Source organism: Cyclopterus lumpus, chromosome 1 (genome assembly GCF_009769545.1).
Source record: "Cyclopterus lumpus isolate fCycLum1 chromosome 1, fCycLum1.pri, whole genome shotgun sequence".
In the NCBI taxonomy this organism is placed as follows: domain Eukaryota; kingdom Metazoa; phylum Chordata; class Actinopteri; order Perciformes; family Cyclopteridae; genus Cyclopterus; species Cyclopterus lumpus.
This window is the reverse complement of record NC_046966.1, coordinates 12722627-12741022: the sequence shown is the minus strand read 5'-3', so window position 1 is coordinate 12741022 and position 18396 is coordinate 12722627. Positions and strand designations below refer to the sequence as shown.

Genomic DNA, 18396 nt, shown 5'->3' with positions numbered 1-18396 from the left:
GCATGAGTAGTAATAAATAGGTATAGTTGCGCGCGAACGTACACGCACGTGAATGATTTATGACGGGTCATAAAATGCGTGTTTATTACCCCTAATAAATAAAGTAATAAAAAAATAGACCCGGCATCCATTTTGTTTTTTTTCTGTAAAGTGGGTGTGTCGGCGCGTCATCGGCGCATTATCAGCGCGTCGTCGGCGCGTCATCGGCGCATTATCAGCGCGTCATCGGAGGTGATCCCCCTGGCACGCTCGGCCATGTAACGGACGGTCTGCTTCGGTGGGTGTGTTCTTAACATTACCTATATAGGCCAGGTACAGCATGAGTTATTTCTCTACCCCTCCTGCAACCATTGCTGATGCTGCATCTCTGAACATCTGAACCTTCTTTTAGATCTGTGTACTCTTGAGTCTGTTCCTCTGCGTGCCGGCTTGCCTGCTTGCTAACGTGATTGCTAGGCTATTTCTTTTGCCGTAGGTTTACTGAACGCATCACACAGCCGTTTTTTTTCTTCTCGCCGAGATGCAAGCACCACGTGACCCTGAGGCCACAATCCGCAGCATATCACCGGTGCTAGGTAGGTCGCAAATATTCAGAGATACTTCTGAGTTTGTAAACGGGGAATTTGGCCGGCCGCAGAAGCGGTCGAGGCATGGTATCACTAGTGAGACGGGGCCGGTCTTAGAGTTGGAGCACACTGGTGTAAATGGCCATGTTTACAGAGCTGTTTACGATAATGGATGGGTTACAATTAGCTCTAGCTTGGAGGGATATACCGGAGATGTCTGGGGATATCAGACCGCTACAGGGGAAGAATGCATGAATGTGAACAACTGGCAAAGGTTTCGTAGTGAGGTTTGTGTAGCGCTTAACCAGAACACTGTTACGGACGGCGAGACTATTTACTCTGTGTTGTGGTATAGCTCAACGGGTCCAGAAGTGTATCACGTAACAGCCAGCCGCATCAACAAGAACCCCGAAGAGTTTATATGTATAAATAGCTGCCCAGACAGGGACGTAGTATTTACACAGAGAGGACCCCACGAGGCTAGGCCAAACCCATACCGGTTTACGTATGGAGAGTTTTTTAAATGGTTCCCTGTTACGTTCATTGTGTTGTGGTCTGACTGGTCTGCGGTGCACACGATGTTCAGTCAGATCGATGAAGCGATCAAGAGGGATAGGGTCGCAGCATTATATGGGGACTCTCGAAAATGTCTTGTCTATTGCGAGACAACACGTGTCATGCATCCTGGTGTGTATGCTTCCACGTGTTGACTGCAAATCAGAACTGCCCCGTCGACATCATCTAGGTATGCTATATTCTGCGACTGTTTTTAGATGCTACATAGTGTGTGTGTGCATAGTGGTTATAATGTAAAAGCATATATGTATGATATATATATATATATATATATATATTGTAATGTTTAATCATAATGTTTTCTTTAAATCTTATCAGATGGTGAAGAAACAAACACCACGTGGGCAGATGCTACCGATAGCCCCCAGCCGAGTGGGGATGCTAACGAAGAGATGGGAGCCAGTTCAGCAGAGCCATCTGGAGGTGTAAAGGCATACGTCCACATAGATGGTGTTAAAATCAGCTGTAACCCTCCAATCGCTCATCGGTTATCCCTGACATTCCTGGAGAGCATTAAAACTGGTGTTTTACATTTGTTGAACACGGTTATAACGGATTATAAGAAAGAGATGTGTAATGGCTGCCATATTGACCACCCCAGTCAGGACGAGCACTCGTGCATTGAGGCGGCAGATGAACTATTCTATGGTGCACACTTCGCTCCGCTGATGCGGAGGTTGTGGCGGGGAAAATTCATACCGGCTCTACACACCTATCTGTTCCTGATGGGTTTTCAGGCCTCTGACGAGAGAGTCCAAGGAGCGGCTGAGATGTACCTGCTGGAGCTGAAATCAGTAGACCTGGTTGTCGACACAATTTACAACATGTATGAACGTATGAGGGCCGATGAAACATGTAACATGAATATGTTACTATTAATGAAACATCGGTGGCTCAATCTGATAGATATTTAGAGTGAAAGTGTGTTTTTTATTAAAAACCTGTCCTTTTTTTTTTTTTGATATGTTGTTGTTGTTATATCTTTACACAGCATAAATAAAAAGGGTTGTAACAGACACATTTGTAATCATTTTACAAGAGACACTTAACATGGAGAGTACGCTGAAGAAAATTTATTATGATCCAGAGCATCCAGGCGGTTTAGGTGGTGTAGTCAAACTACGTAATGCAGTCAGGGAGTGTACGGGAGTTTTACCTTCAAAGGCTTGTGTCAATAACTTCTTACTGGAACAAGATGTGTACACCCTACATGCTAATGCAGCTGTACATTTCCCCCGGAACAGAGTGCTGGTCTGCGGTATTGACAAGCAGTTTCAAGCTGATTTAGTAGATATGATGGACTATTCAGATGAAAACGATAACGTGCATTATTTATTAATGTGTATCGATGTGTTTTCTAAATATGCGTGGGTTAGGTGTCTTTCCAACAAGACGGCTGTCACTGTTACGAAGGCCTTTAAAGACATTTTGGAGGAGGGCCGTGTCCCATTGAAAATACAGACCGATGACGGCACAGAGTTTTATAATAAGAAATTTCAGCAACTATTGGGGCAGTATAAAATAGCCCATTTTTCAACATCAAACGAAACTAAAGCTAGTGTCGTGGAGCGTTTTAACAGGACATTCAAGACCCGTATGTGGCGATATTTAACATCTGTTAATTCGCGCCGGTATGTGGATGTAGTTCAAGATCTTGTTAAAGCCTATAACAACACGCATCATAGATCTATAAAGATGGCTCCTGTAGCAGTAAATAAAAACAATGAAAAGATGGTATTCAATACGCTGTATAAACTGAAGCCACAGAAGCCTGTGAGTTTTAAATTTAACAAAGGTGACACTGTGCGTATATCAAAACTCAGGGGACTTTTTAGGAAGGGCTATAAGCAAACATTCACTGATGAACATTTTACAATATCACAGTGCATAACTAGAGACCCTCCTGTTTATAAATTAACCGACTGTGCCCAGGAGCAGGTGAAAGGGACGTTTTATGAGAGAGAGCTACAAAAAGTGATTATAGGGAAAAATAAAATTTATAAAATAGAGGCGATATTAAACAAGAAAACCTTTCGCGGTGAAAAACTTGTATTGGTGAAGTGGCTGGGTTGGTCTGAGAAGTTTAACACCTGGATATCCGAGAAAGATGTAGTGGACGTATGATGCTTCATATAAAGGAACAGGTGACATGATCGAACACCACACATGCAAAAGAGCTCCAAAGGACCCCGGACATGGAAAAGAATGGGTTCTACGTCACGCTGCCAAGCAACTCATCACACACAGTATATCCCAGTAATAAGATATGGCGTTACCGGACCAAACTCGCTAAAACTATAGTGCTGAGCGAGCCACACGAAGTCGGATTGATAGAGATTCAGTATCCAAAAGTATGGAATAGTTTTCCAGCAACCGATTCCGGTGTACTTGTATATGATGCTAAAACACAGACTACATCAACTGTATTAGTGGAGGCTGGTTGTTACGAGTCTGTACCCGCAATCGTTAGTGAGTTTAACACGCAGATCCGTGCACACCACAGGCTAGCACCGCACTTTCAGGTCATGATATATAATGCCGTTAAAAACCGTGTTTACTTCACGGGCGTGATGAATGGGCTCACAGTGACGTTTAAAGGTCGGCTGGCTGAGATATTAGGATTCAAACCGGAAGTGCCTTTTACAATCAACGATGATAAACGGCATGGTTCATCTACGGCCCCCTATCCATCAGATATTCATGCTGGGTGTTATAATATATTTGTATATAGTGACATTGCCGACTATCAGCTAGTGGGTGATAGTTATGTACCGCTTCTGAGGTGTATAAATGTGGCTGATGATCAGAGACGTATCCCCACTCTAACATATGACAAGCCGCACTACACATCGCTCTCTACAAACGTCATCGACGACATTGAAATAGCGTTAAAAGACGACCAAAACCAATATATACCGTTTTTATATGGTAAAGTGGTTGTAAAGCTACACTTTAGGCCAATAAGACAAGGAATATAGATAGTGGTGGACAATGGCGCACACTCCGTACGTTCGTGACGATGGCAGATATATGTCATATTATATGAATCAGGCAGGCGGGGATATGCCCGGCTTTATTGGAGCAAGTACACAGTACGGAAACGGGTTAGGAGGAATGTTTCGTAGCCTGTTCAGAATGGCCATACCACTTTTAAGAAGAGGGTTCAGCATAGCAAAACCTCATTTAAAGACTGCAGCGCACAGTATCATGGGTGATGTCGTATCTAATATAGCCAAAAATAGCATGACTAGGAAACAGGAGGGGCACGGTATGCTGGTGCGTGTACCCCGGGGTTTGAAAAAACCGCCAGCTGTTAGGGGGCGTCGCCGGACCGTATCAAGAAGAGCTAAATTCACACGCAAACCCCGAAAGACGATCAAAAAGAAGACAGGAGTCAAGAGAGGCAGACCACATATGAAACGAGCTCGTTCTTCTTCTTCTTCTTCTGCTAACGACATATTTTAAAAAGACCGGATAGACAGGGAGGACTAGACATGGCGCTCATTCATAATCAATCTGCAGAGTGTGTGAAGACGGAACTGGATCTATTTACAGTACCATACACGCAGACATCCCTCGAGAGAGCTACATTTCTCGAAATACCCCCTGTATCTGCCATAACTGACACCGGACCCCTGGAGTTTTACATATCGTCCAGTGGGGAGGACTATCTGGATTTGAATGATACATATCTGTTTATGAGGGTGAAAATTACCAAACCAGATGGCAGCGACCTCACGGCCGATTCCGATGTGGGTTTCATAAATTATCCAGGATGTACACTCTTCTCGCAGGTGGATATCATGCTAGGGGACCGCCTCATATCACAATCCTCAAATACATACCCATACCGTGGAATAATAGAGTGTCTGATCAACTACGGCAAAGACACGTTGGATACACAGTTCAGCACAGGCTTGTTTAGTAAAGACACGGGGGCTCATATGAACGATGCCTCTATAGCGGGAGCCAACCAGGGATTGATGACGAGGGGGGAATTCACCAAGAACAGCAGGATTGTGGAGTTAATTGCGCCGATACATGCAGATTTGTTCTTTCAGGAGAAACTATTACTTAACGGCGTTGATATTTCTCTGAAATTCATACGTTCAAAAGATGAATTCACCCTAATGAATGCCACAAATACAGCATACAGAGTCAAGATAGTATCAGCTAGTATATTTGTGAAAAAAGTAACTGTGGCACCTACTGTCAGGCTGGCCCATAGCAGAGCATTACAACACACCAATGCCAAATATGCTCTAGACAGGGTTGCATTGAAAACGTTTTCCATCCCCGCTGGTACAAGAGTATGTAATCAGGAGAATTTATATATGGGACAGATCCCAAAATTTATGATTTTATGCTTTGTAGACAATGAGGGATATACAGGAAGTTATACTAGAAATCCAATGAATTTCGAGAACTATGATCTAGAATTCCTGAGTATTCATGCGGATGGCCATTCATACCCCTCAAGACCGTTTCAACCATACTTTCAGAGAGGCCAGTACACCAGAGAATATTATCACATGATTCAAACAACTGGGCGGCATTTAAAGGATAGAGCGCTATCTGTAACACGCAACGATTTTGGGGGTGGGTATGCCCTGTTCTGTTTTAATTTGGATCCTGACGACGGGTGTTCGGGGAATGTATCACTAGTTAAGACGGGGAATGTGCGACTGGAGGCTCGATTCAGAACACCTCTACCTAGGACTGTTACACTTATATGTTATTCTGTGTTTGACTCTGTTATTGAGATATCAAATCAGCGACAGGTGCTGCTTGATAACTACTAAACACACCCATGAATACCATAGAGCTGACGAGCGTTGTTAGAAAACGGATTATTAATGGTACAGATTTTGTGGGGGTGCTAGCATGCAATCAGTTACCCATGCGAAGAGTATGCAGATATCCGTTGATGCTGATTGTAAATACTCACCCGTCCGACAGACCTGGAGAGCACTGGTTGGCCATTTATATCACAAAACACCTGCACGGATATTTCTTTGATAGTTTTGGTCACTCTCCAGACCATACACGGTTCCCAAAGGAGATACATACTTTCCTCAATAATAACTGTACCCAAGTGTCTTATTCTAGGAAACAGGTACAGAACAACCTGACCACAACATGCGGACAACACTGTGTGTTTTTCCTGTGTCACATACAAAAGGGGATACCATACACTCGAGTGATGGGAATGTATGGAGATAATCTAGTTAATAATGATTCCATGGTCTGTCGTTTTGTTAACAAAATACAACCGTCAGTGTGTTGCGGAGATGATTTTTCCTGTGTACAATGTTCGTAAACCATGAAAATGTTGTACTGTAATGTACTGTGGTGTGATCGTTTTAAAAAATAAATAAATAATAATAATAATAAATGAGGAATCCCATGTTTTATTTATAAGTCATGATTTATTCATCTCATCCCCGAATGGTTACACAAATAATGATAAAAAAAAAAAAAAAGCAAACAAACAAACATACAAACAAAATGCAGACAGTATATTCATCCTGTAAACACCTAAAAAGACATTCAGCATATTTATACATCAGTTTTACATTCAAGTGGTCATAGAAATAAACATGATAATAAAAAATAAAATAACATCTTAATACGTCATCCACGGTTTAACAGCACCCAGCCGTCTAACCCTTGAGGATAGGGGGGTGTTATATACAATGCGCCTAGTCTTTGGGCGAGGTTTAAAAGTTACAAAATCATCATCATCATCATCATCATCATCATCATCAACAACAGACACTTTATTTGCAGCAATAGATCGGCGCACCCGAGTGTTGGGTATGGCAGATAAAGGAATATTTAATCCTGCTAGTGTCTTTAAAAAAATAGACCAGCCAATAGGCCTGGAGCTGTCTAAAACATTGTGTGAGGCTGTAACACTTTTCAACAGATCATACATGTGTGAACCTCTGACAGTTTGACTATTAATAATAATCTCCCCATTACCGGTCCATGATACGATGTTGCCTGAATTGATCAAAGTATCCAGAATACACTCGGCGTACTTTCTGCTCTTTTTAGGCATGTGTTTTAGAACATTACCAAGAATCAGTGTCTTTTCGGGGTCGACATCAACGCCATCCCCAGGTGCACTCTGTGGGACGGTAGCAGGTCTTGAATTGTCGGGGGTGTCTCCGGGAGGGAGTGATAGAGTCAGTACATTCTTTTCACGTTCCCCCTGTCTCACAAAACCCAAGTATCTCTGTAAAATACTGGCATACTGTTTTGTTTTCTCATACATGTCGGTGTCGGGCTGATTTAACACAGCAGTCATGGCTCTATCGAGGTCGTTTTGCACGGCCTGTCTTATAGATTCTGGTCGAGGGTCCTGCAGAGGTTGTTTTAAGGAATCCAGTTGATGCTGGGGCACCAGAAACATTTTTTGTGTATGCTCCATGTGTCGTGGCTTCACCTACCCCTGTTGATTAGACTAACTATAAAAGGAATCGCAGCCCCTAACAACGGTAGTAAAAAACCCCCAGACTGATTGAGTGTCTTCTTTTTGTTTGCTGATTTGATCTTTTTATCGGCAACCAGTCTAATAAGATTCTTTTTCTTCTTTAAGAGTCCGTACTGCTTGTTAGTCAGGGGGATATTACCACGTAACACATTGAGGGCTATCTCACACAGAGCATTGACAAAATCCTTGTTGGCATTACCCATAATGACCTTTCTCATCCTTGGTGAAGATTTATATATCAGCTCCAGCATAGCCAAATTCCTCTGCATACGCTGCGACATGTCTAATAACGTTTGTGTTTTTTAGAAATATACACAACCGTTTGTTCGGACAGCAAGGCGGTTCTGAGTCTTAAATGTTCGGGCGTCATGGCTTTATAATCTATGAGAAGATACCCGTAAGCGGGGGTTGTTGCATCATCAAAAGCCTCTAAAAAATATTTAGTGTTACCAGGGAACATTTGTCTGGCCAATAACATGATCTGCCCCTTATCCCTAGGATTTTTAAATAAAATGAGATAGTTTGTGTTTAAACTAATAGTACGACTTGCCTTACCCTGAATAAACAAATTCTGTACTAAATATATACAACTGAGATTTCTGTGGTGCACATATTTGGTAAAAACGTTTTGAACCTCAAGATTATTGCTTGCATCGTTCATTAAATCATCTATGATGAGCAGGTTGTTTTTGGTCGGAGGCAATAAGACATCGTCACATAGAGACTCTGGTATCCCATTCACAAAGTTGATGGCCCTTATTTTAAGGAGTTGATTATATATGGGCTGCCAGCACGAATAAATATAGACTACATTATCAAGGTTGTGTGAAATAATCCTCTCTGCGTTCGCTATGATGTCTTTTACAAAAAAAGTCTTTCCACAGTTTGAAGGTCCGCTCACGACTAGACTGAAAGGATGCTGTAAACGAATATCAAATCCTTGGTCTATGTTAGTATCCATAAGGGTGGGTGGTGTAGTCTGATAATACCCTCCGCTTGTTGTACACCACACGGACGTTCTTAAGGACTGTGTCGTTTTTAAGATGGAATTTCTTTTTGTCCCTCTTGATCGTATCCGATGTGGTTATCAGGTTGGGGGCAGGGTTATTCTGATTCGCTACAAAAGCATGCACTAGACCAATCAACGACTCTGGGGTGACAACTGCAGCATTTCGAGCATTTAGTGTGACCCCCTTGCATTTGACAGTTGTCTTGCCAAACCTCGTATTATAGCCGTAGCATTTGGGCCCACCTGATACAAACTCTGTGATATAGTCCTCCTCAGGAGAACCACACACGTCACCATTGTTTAACTCATCAGTCAAATCACCAAGATATGGACCCAGGGGAGGTACCCTGTCACCAGCCTGAGATGTGAACACAACACTGTCAGTGTCACAGTACAATACCCTCTCCTGCAGCATGTCAAGTACATCATAAAGCATCAGTCTGGCATGAGCGGTTGTCATTGCACCTATAAAGACATTCACATCCCTTATACGTGACCCCCTGCTGTCCGCATGTCTCCACTGTACCATGGCGACCTCGTCTGAAATAAAGCAGAATTGTCGCACATCATAATGATCGCTAAACATCAATTGTGTGAATCTTGCGGGGTCTGTGATTAACTCGCAGGATGGCATGTTATTTCGCATGCTAAATCGGCCCCACAGAGAATTTAGCAGCAATTTGTTGCAGCTGCGCATTGCTTTGTTGACTTTGATTTTGCTGGGATCGAGCCGAATGCCCTCTTTGATGTAATAGTCATCCACATATTTAGCCCTGTCATCAGGCGTTTTAACGTGACCTGGATATCCTGAGGCCTCCTGTTTACACTTTAGAAATGTGCTTACATATCCCTTAAACAATGTGTCTGTCTTGTTGGGAAAATGCCACACTTCGTCAATGGAGACAATCAGGTAGCCCTTTTCGATAGCTTTCTGAAGCTCAAAGGAGACCCACACCCCCGACAGTTGTCTGGCACCGTCACTGTGTGTACATGCTGCAGTCTGGTTCAATGTCTCAGCGCAGGTGGCACACAGTGGAAACATGAGTTTCCCCTGACATCTGTAGGGTAAGACGGGATGAAACAAGCCTCTTGGGGGGAGTACAGTACACTTTACAAATCCAAAATAGTTATCGATAGACTCAAAGTTACTAAAGATGAGCTGTGGGTGACCGACGGGGTACTGTTTAGAGTTCTGAACAGTGGGATACAGACTAGTGAAGTCATAGTATCTAATTTTTTCGTCCGCTGCACTATTGACCTTGTGGTACAGTTTCATCGCGTTGGTGCGCCCTCCAAAGAGCGCCTCACGGGGGTTTAGTCTCTCGCGCTTTATGTATGTGGACAGAAATGCTTGTACAGGAGCACTGCATCGCTTTAAGGCTGTCCACTCACACTCCCACATCACTGTCACTTGCATACCGTGCATGGTTTGTAGGGCTGCGACCTTGTCCATGAATGCTTTGTACTGTCTGCCATATGTTACTTTAGCAACAGGATTCACATGACTTGACACATGACATTTCACACACCCATGGTAGAAGCAACCGGCAAATTCGTAGCCCATGTGGTTTGCAGCATTATAACCGTCCAGATAGAATGGGGGAAAAGACTGCTCACCGTGATTGAGTGCATGCTTAATCTCAATGTTCTCGACATGCGCTACATATTCAAGCCACTGCATGGATACATCAGAGTATACTTTGTTTTGGGGAGTGTACGCCCCCTCGTAAGTCAGAGCGACGGTATCTTTTGGTAAAAACAATGTTTTGAATACACCCATACAGCTGGAAGCCAATGTGGTGAATGTGAAAGGATCTAGTTGTGTGCACTCCATGAAGCTAGCCCGATAGGTTGTGCATGCTCTGCGCAACACTTCAACATCATTGATACAATAACGACGTATCTCCGCTTGGAAATCAAACGTCTCCTCGCACACACTGTTATACCAGACCATGAATGCTGTCTTGTCACCAGCACACATTTCGTGAAACCCATAGTATGAGGGGTCTGGGTATCTACCGACATATTGCTCATTGTCTCGAGTGTTGAAACGATGGGGGAAATAACCCTTTGCCATGTCCTCAAAACCTAGGGCTTCGGGCGTCTTTGACAGTCGCCTGGGGAGAAAACTGAAAGAGTCAATCCACCGTTGCTGGTAGCTCTCGTCGTACATTAGTATGACACGACTACCTCTCATGGTCACATTAGGGGTGATGCCCTGTTTGACAAAATACTCTAGCAGAATATAGTTGTCAAAACCTGATGCATTGTGTGCTATGAATGTGTATCCTTTATATTTAGGCTTGCGATACCTCTGTACAAAGGCATCAACACACTTTAAAGTGGTGAAGCAAAACTTGTCACCCGACAGATCCATAGCGCATACAAAATTAGCCTCATGTTTACCCTCGTGAAACCGTGTCTCAAAATCAAACAATATATAGTTTGTCTGAGCAGGTTTCTTTTCAACCGGTTGTATGAAGCAGGTATGCGGTTCACTGCTCTCCATCAGGGGCTCCCCACAGTGGGTACATGAGGGGGTTGCACACTTGTGTGGTTTTTTGGCTATCTTGTATGTTTTACCACAGGTCTCACAGTATTTGATTGTCTGGCACGGTATTACACCATGAACAAGCTCAGACCTCTTGTGCTGATCAAAACAGAATCTGGATTTGCATATTCGTTTACAGCTGTCACACTTCAGGGTAGCGACGGCACGGGTACGACATTCTGGGGTGAAACAAACATTACATCTCTGTGTACAGTTATGGTATAGAACGGATTCATATGTCACATAACAGTAGTCGCATACATAGGATGCTCCGAAAAAACCAGTCTTGTTGTCAATCATGTAGTAATGGTCATCATGTAGATATAACCACACAGTCTGGGGGTTCGGTGTCTCATGCGTCTGGAAGCACTGCAAACGTTTACGTCCTACATTGTGATGAAAGATTATGATCTTTACACCCAAAAGGTTTTCAAAAGCCCCCACGTCAGAGAATGCGACACTATGCATGGGGTCAAAACCGGCTGAACTCTGTAGCTGCTGTGCGTATGCCAGCTTGGCGGCATCTGATGTTTTCGGCTGTTTATGGTGTGCCAAACACATGGAGAAGCATAGATTGTTCCCTCTATTACCTGAATGGTATAGGAAACGACCCTTCTTTGAAAGGATTTCATCATATGTGACACGACCTAGTTTTAGGCGCCCCCCAGCACCCCCACTACTGTTTTGGGCTACTGTGACCACTAGCTCCAATTCATCATCGGATATAGAATCATCATTGCTCTGGATGACCTGGGCTATCTGCTCCATAAATAGATCGACATTATATGCATCGCTCGCGTTTAAAATGGCTTGCACATCGCTGGCCAATGATGGGCCTCGCAAAACTACATTCAATATGCTCCCGGTGGGGGCTGTGTCTACAGCCCTATTTATTATACCACCCACAGCATCGCGTACCATGTCAGGGATGCGGTCTATTTCTTCGAGTATTATGTTTCCAAAATCAACCCTTTGTCGTAGTTCAAAAGCATTGAATGATGGAATTGTCCTAGTGTGAATAGGTCTCGTAGAACCCACCCCTGAGGTAGACGCCACCTCCCCATCAGGAGCCCCTCCACCCACTTGATGTGTCTCAGTCAACCCTAATCTGATATCATCATCATCATCATCATCATCACTATAGGACAGCCCCAGTACCCCAATAGTATCACTAGATGGTGCCCTTACAGGTACCCTTACAGCATCTGCTACAGCCTCTGCTACAGGTAGTGACAAAAGGCCCCCCTCCCCCTCCTCCACCCCCTCCACATCCTCAAGCAATTCCACAGCACCCCCGACACCCTGTCTCTCTGCAAGTATGCATGAGTCTATCAGTGATGGTAGCATATCAACGTGCGTATCATTGTTGTGAACCACACTTACACTGGTATACTCAGGCATCCCTGGATCGAGTACGGCTTCTGAGACTAGTGGAATGGTATCCTCCATCATCCTCCGTCCATCAATTACCTCCATAGACCCATGCGTTTCTAGATCTATTAATATCAATAATCTCTGTAGGATCCTCTCCGACACTTGTGTGAATGTCGATGTATTAGTATCATTATGTATGTTGGATGTAGACGATTCTATGTCACCATACTCAAAACCTAGGACCTCGGCACTCCCTGTCATGCGATTAGCTAATGCTTGCATAATGATATGATGCTGCTCTCGGCCGTCGGTCAGTTTGTCATGTGTCGGAGGTGCGATATACTGCAGTAGATTATCACCATTATTAGTAGATGTAGATGCCACAGCCTCAGCATGCTCCCCTCCACCCACTCGATGTGTTTCGGTCAACCCCGATGGTGCCAAAATGAGATCTCGTAATGTCACACACCTCTGCAGGATCCTCTCCGACACTTGTGTGAATGTCGATGTATTAGCGTCAATATTTGCCTGATCTGGGTCTGGGGGCGGATTATGTATGATGGATGTAAACGAATCTATGGTACCATACTCGAAACCTCGGGCCTCGGCACTCCCTGTCATACGATTAGCCAATGACTGTATGATGATATGTTGTTGCTCTCGTCCGTCGGTCAGTTCGTCATGTGTCGGAGGTGCGATATACACCTGTATATTATCATCATCATCATCATTAGTTGGGGGGGATATACTGTTAGTTTGACTATTAACATCAGAATTACTGTTGTTATTGGAGGCAATCTGATCATGCACCCCGCTATTACCATGTTTTAACACCTTTCGTGGCGGTGATGAGGCCATCTTTTTATACCTAGTGTGTAATCACACACACACACACACACACACACACACACACACACACACATATATGTCAGACACAGTTTTTAATATCATATATGTATAAAAACAAAACAAAAAACAAAACAAAACAAAAAATAAAAAATTATGACACCTTTTTAAGAAGCCAGATATCCTTATCATAACCCGTCTACCCGTCTAATGAGCATGGTTAACAACGTATCTGTAACCCTGGCCTGATCGTCTAGGACCTTTCGTATGTTCAGATCGGTATTGGTCTGGTCACTGGCGAATTTTGCCAGCATGTCCCTGAGTGCACCCACTTGTATGCTCAGCTCTGTAATGGCCTGGTCACTGACGAATTTTGCCAGCATCTCCCTGAGCGCCCCCACCTCGCTTCTCAGTGTTGTGACCTCAGTATTTACACCCCCACACATGCAAGATCCCGTAGTAGTAGTCGTATCACGTGCCCTGTCCCCTTCTGTAGTTATGTCGTATGGAGCCCAGTTCTCGGGTGCCTGCCAATTGTCAATAAGAGTATGTAGGTCCTCTAATTGAGAATTACACTCCAGCGGTACAGCCTCTACTGGTGTCTGTATGTCATTCAGATTCACATACGCATCCTGCGGCAGGGCCAATTCTTGAAAGCCATTACCTGATGGGTGGTCTGGGAATAGCTGTAACGAATCCCCCAACACAGCATTCGCACCCCACACGATGGATTCTGCAGGAGCCCCTGCACAGTCCTGGGTGTCCGCCGGTACGTTCTCTTTGTTGTTGTTGTTGTTGTTGTTGTTGCTGTTGTTGATGTTGTTGTTGTTGGTGGTGTTGTTGTTGTTGATGTTGTTGGTGAACTCTTTTCCAGGCAGTGATGTGGTCTGTTGTTTCTTCTTCTGCTTCTTCTGCTGCTGCTTCTTCTGCTTCTTCTTCGGTGTTCTGAGACATAACATTAATAATAATAATATTAAGAAAAGTGATTAATTAAAATACTTATTTATTTATACACTGGCCATCATTAGTTACATACACACCTTGGGGCTTTTTTCGTGTTGTTATCAAGGGACTCTGCAGAGTTCTTTAGATGGCACACCGTTTTCAAAAGCCTGCACAAGAAAAGCAAAAAGAATCCCTACACTGTAAACACATTGAATCTTTTATAACTTGTGTTTTAATTTACCATATATATATATATATATATATATATACCTTTTTTTCTTTGATTGTATGCCTGATGGAGCCAGCTCTCGGGAGTCCTCCTGGTTATTTACCCAGGTGTATGAGGGGGTGTGATCCTTCACACCTCCGAGGATGGTATACGATGCTGTTTGGAAGACCATGCACAAACTCAATATATGTATATACATGCATAGTAATAATAATAATAATAATAATACACACACACACACACACACCCATACTTCATACCTGATGTTGTGGCTCTGGGTGTCACGTGACTGTGTTCAGAGGTGTCGCTGTTCTGACTGCTCAGACTGAACTGAGTGTATGCATCCCCTGGATACACCAACACTTTCACACCGCGGCGTCTCGGGTCCCTTGATATCTGCTCAGCTGTATACATATAATATATATATATATATATGTACCCTGTAGCATCATTTAAAAAAACATGTGTGTTCTTGGGGGTGTGGGGGGTTTGATCATTGTTACCTGCGACCGGCGTCCGTAGCCCATTTACGGCCCCTACTGTTTCAGCCTCATTAGCATCAAGGGGTCTTGACACCTGCGATGCAGGCAGACAGAGGTCTTCTTCTTCTTCTTCTTCTTCACAATGAGGTGTTACAAACACTTCACGACCGAGTGCTTCAACAGCCCTGTTTATTTCCCTGGTTCTCGGTGTCTCTGGTAATTTATAGGCTGTATCTCCAGTCAAGGTCCTGAGAAATAGTGATATTAAACAACATTATTATATATATATATATATATATATATATATATATAGCATTTATTTATTTATATTGCTGAATCACGCTAGTTGGGCCAATAGGTCTGTAGGTACCTTCTGGCTCTTTTGTCTGTATGTAAATCATCCTCTAGAACATGGGATCCACCACGTTTCTCACCCAGCACCTGTCTGCATTGTGTTGTTACAGAACTAAAACAGACATGATTTAAGACATTAGTTATGATTGGAAATACATAGTTTGAAAAAACCTAAGAAATTGCAGAGATTTAATACAAAACATACCTGTTTGATCTTTTACATGCAGCTTTACCACCACCGCCAGCCGCTCGTTCACACTCCGGTTTCAAGGCACGTGGTCTTGTAGACTTGGCCTTTTGAGTATCTGCCACCGACAAGTAAAACACATTTTAAAATAAAATACAGTCCCCTACATATATATATATATATATATTACTAATGTTACGTATTGCTAGTTATTACATACAGTCTTACCTTCTAATACTTCTTCATTCGACGAATAACCCCCGTGTTTCACCCATTCAATCACCCCACTCTCTGCAACCACCGGCCAGTATGAATCTGGCTGTGCCGGGCCTATGTCATATGTGTATAATACGCTTAAGAACGAAAGATTAACCATGCATTGCTGTATACTATGTTATCAAAACATACTGTACTCACGGCTGCTCACATTCCCTCGTGAACTTTGATTCTCCTTACCAAATCCTATGAAATAAAACATCTAATTAACTTAAATACTTGTACCATTATTTGTGGTATATATATATATATATATATATATATAATGTCATAAACACTCACCTCTGTGTAGAGACATGTTTGAGCAGCAAAAACGAGTGGAAAATAGCAGAAATGAAATGTTATCCAACCTGTAAACACAGTCACTGCAGTCAAATCACGGGTGGCACCTCCGACAGGTATACAGCTAACGAAATAGCTCTGTAGATGATGGGGAAAAGGACGGGCTCACAAACATGTAAGCCCTTATATACCTCTTAATCACGGCCGCCACAGACGCCGCCCAGTCCTTTAAACCAGGTGTTTTGATACAGATACTTAACCATCATTTACGCAAGTTACACTACTACCTATGTTGAAAACGGGTCGCTCCAACACGCCCACCGAAGCAGACCGCACCGTTACACGCCGGAGCGCCCCCATGGGGGATCACCTCCGATGACGCGCCGATGACGATCAGATAATGCGCCGACGACGCGCTGATAATGCGCCGATGACGCGCCGACACACCCACTTTACCGGAAGAGAGAAAAAAAAACAAAAAAAAACAAAATGGATGCCGGGTCTATTTTTTTATTACTTTATTTATTAGGGGTAATAAACACGCATTTTATGACCCGTCATAAATCATTCACGTGCGTGTACGTTCGCGCGCAACTATACCTATTTATTACTACTAGCATGTGCTGATTAAAAACAGGAAATACAAGGTTTCTCATAAGGTTTGATTATTTATTAAGGAAACTGACAAACCTTTTTCCGTTCTGATAGTGTCGGTTGAGTCAGTGACGGAATAACACAAACAACTCAGAAGATGAAACACACAAGACACAAACAATATTGTATGTGATTGTTAAAAAGAAAACAGACATCTTCCAAGAACATTTTAGTACTTTTATCCTCAACTACTTTTTTTGTTCATAGTTATTGCTCAATCAAACTTTATAAGTGTGATTCAGCAATCAATCTGAACTGCACACACTTGTACTTAATCACACATTTTAATCTAATAAATGCACCTTTAGCTGCACATTTGTGAGATGTGACCATTGCCATAATCAATATTCTTAAATTGCTATGTAAGACTAATAGAGATTTGTGGGCACACAATGCCCCCCCACCCAGAATAGAACAAAACATTTCTCATCACAATGTTTGAAGTCTTGAACAGCGACTACAGCTGCCAAGGGCATGTCATCACAGGGCCACAGCGTGACAGAAATGAAAAAGGTATGGTTATCGAGTGAGATGCCAAAACTTACCAAAGCAAAGTGGGTGATGACTTAGATGGGATTGGTCAAGAGGAAGTGACCGTCACAGCTGGACTCCTTGATTGACCCTTCACTAAGTCCCACCCTCAAACTGAGACTCTGACTAGGGTGTAACAGCTAGCCGGCTCTGCTCAATAGACTCTCATGCAATCATTTGAGATTGTGTTATTTTAAGGCTGGTTTTGCATTTCCCAGTTTGTCATGGCTAAACATTGTGTAAACTTGATACTCGTCACCCGGCGAGGTTGGAAGGAGAGATACAGGTTTTGAAAATTGTAGGTTTCTAAATATAAACCTGTGGCGCTAACAGTAGCAGAGTACGTTAGCACATCATTAAATGAAGCTCAAGCGGAAGTTCAGTCTGGAAGACTCTCTTTTACACTCATAATCTCTCACGATTTCTGTAAATTAATCACGTTGTTGCGGTCAAACTTTTTCTCTCTGCTTCTGCCAGTTGTCATTGCAGAACAATCAGATGTGACCCTCCACCCCAGGCCCCTCCATCCTCATCACAGTCATGCTCCTCATTCACCATTGGATTGTGGCAACTCCCATTATCACCACCAGTGTCTGGGCTCCAGGGAGATTCTGCCTTATCTGACCTCAGCATCTCTACCCCACTATTATCCTTCTTCAGGATGGAGCCCAATCACCAAAAAAACGTTGCACTATTCAATTTTTATGCATGTCATAATTTATTGTTCAATTCTAAAACATTCTCTCCTGATTGAACTAGTGTGAGAACAAATTATTGTAGACCCTTTTACCTGCTTCTCTCTGAAATCTCTTTTTTTATTTTACAAACATTTTATATTTATTCAGGGTGATAGTTGGGCTTTCATGGTAGCTCCGGCAGCTTTATGGAGCAGCGGGGCCCGGGGTCAACGTTTCTCAAAAGCACATTCTGCAAAGATGTGTTGGTCCTTCATCATATTAACTCAAAAGTAAAAGAAAAAAGAGAAAAAGATCTCTGATGACTTCAACCCCGGTTTTTTATCCATTAATAACAACA

General features: G+C 43.0%; 2 protein-coding genes across 5 annotated transcripts; one reads left to right on the top strand and one right to left on the bottom strand.

Moving 5' to 3' along the window:
- Window positions 1-201: 201 nt before the first annotated feature.
- On the top strand, window positions 202-2158 carry LOC117729186. Of its 3 annotated transcripts, none has more exons than XM_034530012.1 (3): window positions 202-312; window positions 476-575; window positions 1461-2158. In XM_034530012.1, the coding sequence occupies exons 2-3, from the start codon at window positions 521-523 to the stop codon at window positions 2054-2056; spliced, it is 651 nt and encodes a 216-aa protein (XP_034385903.1). In that variant the 5' UTR covers window positions 202-312; window positions 476-520; the 3' UTR covers window positions 2057-2158. The 3 variants fall into 3 exon arrangements, with proteins under 3 accessions (XP_034385903.1, XP_034385914.1, XP_034385924.1); XM_034530023.1 differs by having other exon boundaries at window positions 251-277; XM_034530033.1 differs by lacking the exons at window positions 202-312; window positions 476-575 and adding an exon at window positions 1222-1311.
- An 11382-nt stretch (window positions 2159-13540) lies between these two features.
- On the bottom strand, window positions 13541-16558 carry LOC117729175 (homeobox protein 6-like). 2 transcript variants are annotated; one of them, XM_034529999.1, is made up of 11 exons: window positions 16368-16558; window positions 16177-16244; window positions 16036-16080; window positions 15847-15948; window positions 15637-15736; window positions 15448-15543; window positions 15099-15325; window positions 14856-14999; window positions 14637-14751; window positions 14462-14533; window positions 13541-14366 (listed from the first exon to the last, which is right to left on the bottom strand). In XM_034529999.1, the coding sequence occupies exons 2-11, from the start codon at window positions 16190-16192 to the stop codon at window positions 13610-13612; spliced, it is 1674 nt and encodes a 557-aa protein (XP_034385890.1). In that variant the 5' UTR covers window positions 16193-16244; window positions 16368-16558; the 3' UTR covers window positions 13541-13609. The 2 variants fall into 2 exon arrangements, with proteins under 2 accessions (XP_034385890.1, XP_034385880.1); XM_034529989.1 differs by having other exon boundaries at window positions 16177-16558.
- Window positions 16559-18396: the final 1838 nt, after the last annotated feature.

What these genes read in the sequence shown, in the direction of transcription:
- LOC117729186 (XM_034530012.1), top strand. Translation starts at nt 521, where the DNA reads ATGCAAGCACCACGTGACCCTGAGGCCACAATCCGCAGCATATCACCG. An exon ending in CAGCATATCACCGGTGCTAG is followed by an intron (nt 576 to 1,460) that starts GTAGGTCGCAAA and finishes AAATCTTATCAG; the next exon opens with ATGGTGAAGAAACAAACACC.
- LOC117729175 (XM_034529989.1), bottom strand. An exon ending in ACGAGGGAATGTGAGCAGCC is followed by an intron (nt 15,949 to 16,035) that starts GTGAGTACAGTA and finishes CATATGACATAG; the next exon opens with GCCCGGCACAGCCAGATTCA. An exon ending in GCATGTAAAAGATCAAACAG is followed by an intron (nt 15,544 to 15,636) that starts GTATGTTTTGTA and finishes TGTCTGTTTTAG; the next exon opens with TTCTGTAACAACACAATGCA.